This window comes from Seriola dumerili, unplaced genomic scaffold (genome assembly GCF_002260705.1).
Source record: "Seriola dumerili isolate Sdu_G_001 unplaced genomic scaffold, Sdu_1.0 BDQW01000025.1, whole genome shotgun sequence".
Taxonomy (NCBI): domain Eukaryota; kingdom Metazoa; phylum Chordata; class Actinopteri; order Carangiformes; family Carangidae; genus Seriola; species Seriola dumerili.
Window position 1 is genome coordinate 17,577,103 of NW_019174280.1, and position 6,000 is coordinate 17,583,102.

The 6,000-nt window shown below is 39.1% G+C and overlaps 1 protein-coding gene across 1 annotated transcript in view; it reads left to right on the plus strand.

The window, feature by feature from the left end:
• LOC111237023 (disks large-associated protein 2-like) overlaps positions 1–2,091 on the plus strand; it is a 93,122-nt gene extending 91,031 nt beyond the window's left edge. The window contains exon 12 of the mRNA XM_022765969.1: positions 1,876–2,091. Within this exon, the coding sequence (XP_022621690.1) occupies positions 1,876–2,091 (216 nt within the window). The remainder of the gene's footprint in view (positions 1–1,875) is intronic.
• Positions 2,092–6,000: the final 3,909 nt, after the last annotated feature.

The window sequence follows — 6,000 nt, forward strand, 5'->3', positions numbered from 1 at the left end:
TTTGTAAGTTTTGCTAATGCTACATAGCCAATGTTAGCAATAACAGCTGTTTACTTACCAGTCAAGAAGAAATGTTGTGAGTTCAGCATCAAACTTCATTCCTTTGTTTGCCAAGAGCTGTCTAAACACAACCCCGATGTTAACTCATGTCTTCTGTCATACTGATGTTAGCATGCTAAGCAGCTAGCCCTGGATCGTCTTGTCCATTTCCGATTGCGACTCATTGCAGTAAACGCAACATTTTGCCGGAGCACTTGTCAAGCGACAATCACCACTACCTGCTCCCGGCAAGAAACCACGTTCAGCAGCAGAGAAAACTTACAAACAGCCTCTTAAATAGAGACTATGTTTTGAAGAGTAGGCTATGTCTTTCTTTTAAAGCTGTAAACATGGTTTTTTATAGCGTTTGAACGAAGGAATTGGCAGCTGCATGTGAAAGAGTATGTCACAGTACACTGGACAGGATTCATAAACATGGTTAGCTTATTGCTAGATGGCGATTTACAAATATCAATGAAAATAAAAGATATTAAACTGTTAAAGATGAAAAGCCATTTGGTTAAATCGCTTGTACCCAACAGCTGAAATGAAAGCACATTGGTCAGAGTAGTGCTTGTAGATGAGGGAGGAGCATTTGTAAAAAGCACATTTAGATGGTAATGTGTTTTTAGAGATAGACGAGATCCTTCAGGGCACTTGGATAATTATCTTCATGCTACAGTTGTAGTTGTAAGGGAGTTATTTACCTCCAGCAGTTAATGGACACATTGCAAGCTCCATGAAGCTGAGCCCTAACAGTGACACAGATGCTCTGTATTGGGCTTATCTCCTTCAAGGCAGGCACCATTTTACTCTATCACCAGCTTGCAAAGCAATCAGAAGAGCTTGCCTTGCATTCAAAAGTTATTGACTATCAGTCTGTTCAACTTTGTAGGTCAAAAGGATGAAATTCTAGTGCCGTCTTAGGTTAATGTGATTTTCAAACAAGCTTTGCATGGGTAATGTTCTGGCTACATAATCAATAAGGACTGTTTATATAGTGTTTCTTATTGTCTTTTGTTTTAGCATAAACTGCCCTTGGATCAGATGAGGCAGATTTTGTTTGTGTTTTGTTTTCTGCTACAGTGTCTCAGTAGTAGCAAGAATGAACTCTCATATTGTGGTGGTGAATATAATTTTCTGTCCTCAGGGGGTCTGGGGCACAACAAGCTGTGATACCAGAGCTCAGGCAAAGTGGTCTGGGTCTGTCCGTGATACACACAATTACCCAAGATACCAAGAGTCCATATATTAAAGGCTTGTAGTCAAATTTAGCTAAAGCTACACACCATTTCATGAATGAAACTCCTCTGAGTATTAAATTCATCTGCACTGATTCAACATTCATCATTTTCTGCCTGATTTTCTTATGACGTGAAGCCACTCAGGTAGTTTTTCATCTGCTGGATAATATCTCTTCTCGCTGGTTCTTGTACTTAGCTGGATAAATGGTATCCCTTGTTTTTCCATAATGGGATAATCATTGACTAAACTAAAGAAAACAATATATAATTACTGGAATAAAAAAATATTGGTGTTGTCAATTTTACTGCGTGTCCATAAAGGGAGTCTGATCCTGGTTTCATTGACTTCATAGCAGAGCAGTTATCAAATTATATTTAGATTGATTGGTCTATTCATAATCCATTAAGTTTAAGGACTTTTAAAAGAATTGGTCTATAATTTATATTATCTGGCACTCAGCGACACTCATAACAATATTTGAGCTGTAGACCACTGATTGAGATACACTGTTAATCTGTGAATCCACTAGCTCTGAAGTATGTTGCTATAATAATACATAATTTGTTTAATCATGTCATCTTGTCTCCTAAGGAGCGGAAGTGGCCACCACCTCTGCCAAAGCGGCCAGCCAAGGGGCGTGGCGGTGTGACGCGGGAGCGCTCTCTGGACCTTCAGGACCGCCAGCGACAGGAAGCCCGCAGACGCCTCATGGCGGCCAAACGAGCAGCTTCTTTCAGACAGAACTCAGCCACAGAGAGGGCAGACAGCATTGAGATCTACATCCCTGAAGCCCAGACACGGCTTTGAGGTCCATGGATTCATCCTCGGCTCCTCTTGTCCACCTCCACCCAACACCAGCTCGTGGCGTCACATCCAGCCTCCCTCTGCCGTCATCATCTGTCACTGCTCGTCCACTTTGTCATCATCCATTGCCATTCTCTGGGTTGTCCCCACTGAAGCTACACTAGGCAAAGATTTCAGCTGAAAGTCCATCCTTCTTATTCAGCCTAAATGACAATGTGGCACTGCCATAGGGAAGAATACCACATCTTTCCTGAGTGAGAGGTCAGGTGAGCCAGTAGAGTCAGGTGTCAGGTGATATTTTTCCCACAGGAAGATAAAAATCAAACATTTTGATTGACACCCAAGCTGTCTTCACAACAGTAAAAACTGGACACACCAGCATCAGACCTTTTCCCTCTTCTCCCTCTGGTATTGTTTGGATAAAAGTGATCCCAGGCTGGCCTGATTGGTGAACATGAGTGTTTTTATCCAGTTTATTGAGGTGATTTATGGGTATTTAAGGCAAAAAAAAAAGTTGTCATTTACATGTCTCTGTCACCAGGAGCTGCTAACAGGAAGTTGCCTAGTGTAGCTTTAAGCCCACAGGGGACTTTTTTTGCCACAGATTCTGCATCATGAGAATGAGCTGCTATACGGCAAATAAACATTTCACTTGATATTAATTTTAACTACATCAAATGAATTTAGTGTTGTTTGTCACAGCCATTATTATTATTATAGTAAAACTGCTGTCTTCTCCGTCATTGCCATCACCCCATTGTGAGTATGGGTAATGCTATACTTGCCCCATTCAAAGGGAAACACAAAGTGCAACTTTTCTCTCACCAGCAACAATGGTCTTGGGCTAAAGCACCCTGTGCAAAGTTATAGCAGCAGCAGAGATTGATGCTTCCCACGGTGATGCATCTTAGCAAGATGGAAAAACCTCTAAAATTTTTTTAAAAAACATAGAAAAATGCTGCCCAGTCTTTTTTATGGATGTGGTTAAAAGCTAAAAACAGTTGATTTTCTTTTTTCTAAATTTCCTGCCAAGTTTGTGGTTATAACATCAGAATGGGTGGGGGAGTAAAAAAAAAAAAGAGTTTGACTGAGGTGCTGCACAACTGTAACCCATACTATCTATCAATCTAGCTATGTTTCTATCGTCCCTCCATCTTTAACCAGGCATGCTGCAGCTGTTGACCAGTGTTGCTGAATGAGATCTGAAAATAAGGCTAAAACTCCTCGACTATCATCTCCACATTTCTTCATTTTCATTCATATGAAACCATCTCCTCTTAGAACTCAACATTGTTTTTTATGATATGTATGTTATTTGCTGCTGGATACATTTCCATTGCAGAACAAATATGAATTATTAACAAAAGACAGTTTTGCGCAGCCTGGAAGAGGTGACTGTATCAAACAATGCATTTTGCACCTTATAATATTCATGTTTGTATTTCCAAGGGAAATGTAGTTTATGAAGCTCATGTGATATTGTTGCAGTTGAATTGCAAGGACAGATATGGAAAATTTACTACAGAATTTCATGTTACTCTATAGGTCATATAACCTGCACCTTGTGTTGTTCTGTTTTCATTTCTTTCTGGTGGCGTTCAGGCCTCTCACAGTTACACTATTGTGATTCTAACACTTTTGATTATACTTACAGTATCTATACCATGACCAACTTCACAATCTACAGTATACATTTAGTATTTATAGTTAAAACAGTTGTGGGTTGATTTGACAGTGCATTTGTCCTGCTGATTAAGGGGCGTTTCTTAGCTAACAGAAACCATTTCTCATAACACACTGCATCCAACCTTTTGTTCCAAGTGGCGCATAATGAAAACACTTCTGTTGTTACTTTGATCTGCTCATGTAGTCTAGGAAAGACAGGTGCAAATGACACTTTAACAATATTCAGTTACTATAGTAAATGGTGCTGCTTTTTACTCTAAAACTGTTGTCCTTTACCCAGTCCTATGTGCACGCACACACACACACTCAAGGACTTTTTAAACAGAGATTTATTAATATGGTGCCCGTTGTCTCTCCAATGACCTGTGGTAGATTGTGACTTTAGAAAAGATCATCTTTGCAATGCTCTTGGCCTCAGTGATGAAAATGAGGAGACGGTTTTGTGGTTTAACTTCCTTTCTAGCATGAAAAGAGGTCAGGGATATTTATTTATCAGATGGGAGAGATTACAGGCTTTGACATTCCACCAACCTTTAAGTAAAATCTAATATGCCCACCCTGAGCCAAGGGCATACTGCTATAGCTAGCTGAAAGTACATCATTGTACCTGTCCATATTTTATACTTCACCCACAAAGAATCCGTGACATTTGCAAGACATGCCCATCCATCCTCATTCTTCAATCTAACCCCAGCTAATTAAAAACTAATGTTGATATAGGGCCGCTAGAATTATGCTGCAGTACAGTGTTTAATGTTTCCCATTTTATTGTTGTTAGGGTGTGGCACTCAGCAGGGGAGAGCAGTCTGTGTACTGTAAATACTTTGAAGAGGCAGTGAGACTTGTCAGGAGGGATTATGATGGAGTGTTTTCCCTTGTGACGTGCGTACATCAGTGCTAAATCTAAAACCCTTACCTTACCACACGGCCTTAACCAAAATGCTCATGAATGTAGAGGCCCTACCAATGCAAAAAATAAAAATAAAAAAAACCAGGAGATGAGCAGACGGCCCATAATCCAACTGAATTGAACAGGAAAGACGTTGCACCCAAACTTTTATTTTATTTTTGTTGATCTCATTTCCGTTTTTTTTTTCTTTATTTGATTTGTGTTAAGGTGAAATATGAAATGGCACCAAAACATTAGTAGACGACAGTCCAGGTTGCCAAGGGCAATCATAATTTCACACAGATTTTTAAGGTTTACTTGTTACCCAAGCTTCCACAGAGAGGAAGTACAAATGTGTGTGTTATTACAGAAGCGAAAGCTTTCACACACTGTACAGAAATGTCTCTCTGAGAGTAGGTTTTCCTGTTTGAGTGCATGTACTCTACTTGTACCAGGATCAATCCATACAGGTTCCAAGAAGTAATACTGTAAATGGATCAGGACAAAGAAACGGGCAGTGCTGGCCCATTTATCTTGTAAGTCCTTGAAGACCACAATTCAAATACTGAAGAAATTGGCAATGACCTACATTTCCTGCTTCAGTCAGGCTTACATTTGTTATATACTGTAGTTAGATTGTCATAGAATGAACATATTCTAGACACCAGCTCACATTTATAGTATAAACACAATTAAAAACAAATGTCCAAGAGAACCTTTGTCTAGTAATTCAGTTTAAAAGTGCAACCCAGTATGAAGGTATTCTCTTGAAGAATCAAGTGCATTAAATACTTACAGACACTGATAAGATGGCAAGGGCTTAATTTAAAGTTGAATAATTTCTTTAATTTTAATCTATCCATTAAGGGGCTTTAACTCCAACACTACCACTCCAACCATATCATATTTCAAATGAAAAGGATCCGACAGTTTGTAGCCGATTCCATTTAATTACCCTCTTTAAACAAGAACCAAAATTATTTTAAGTCATCTCAGTTTATGAAGCCCATTCCTCTTCAAAGTCACTCCGAAGAACAGGTTGGGAATTCCTCTTCTATGAATTGCAGTGCTGCAATATTTTCTGTTTCAGTATTACTGTCTATTTCTGTCCTCTTGCACCAAGGACGGCCACTTTCCCATTACAATCTGGTGTAGAGGTGGAATTGGTGGTATAGTGTGACCTGTTGTGTTGTTCCTCCAGTCACAGTTTCACTCTCTCAAATGTATTTTCTTGATCTATTCTAGAGCACTTCTTTCACAGGAAGGACTTTTATTTAGAGATATTTTTTGATATGTTTCAAAAGTTTATATAATTTATCATTACATTTATTAGTATG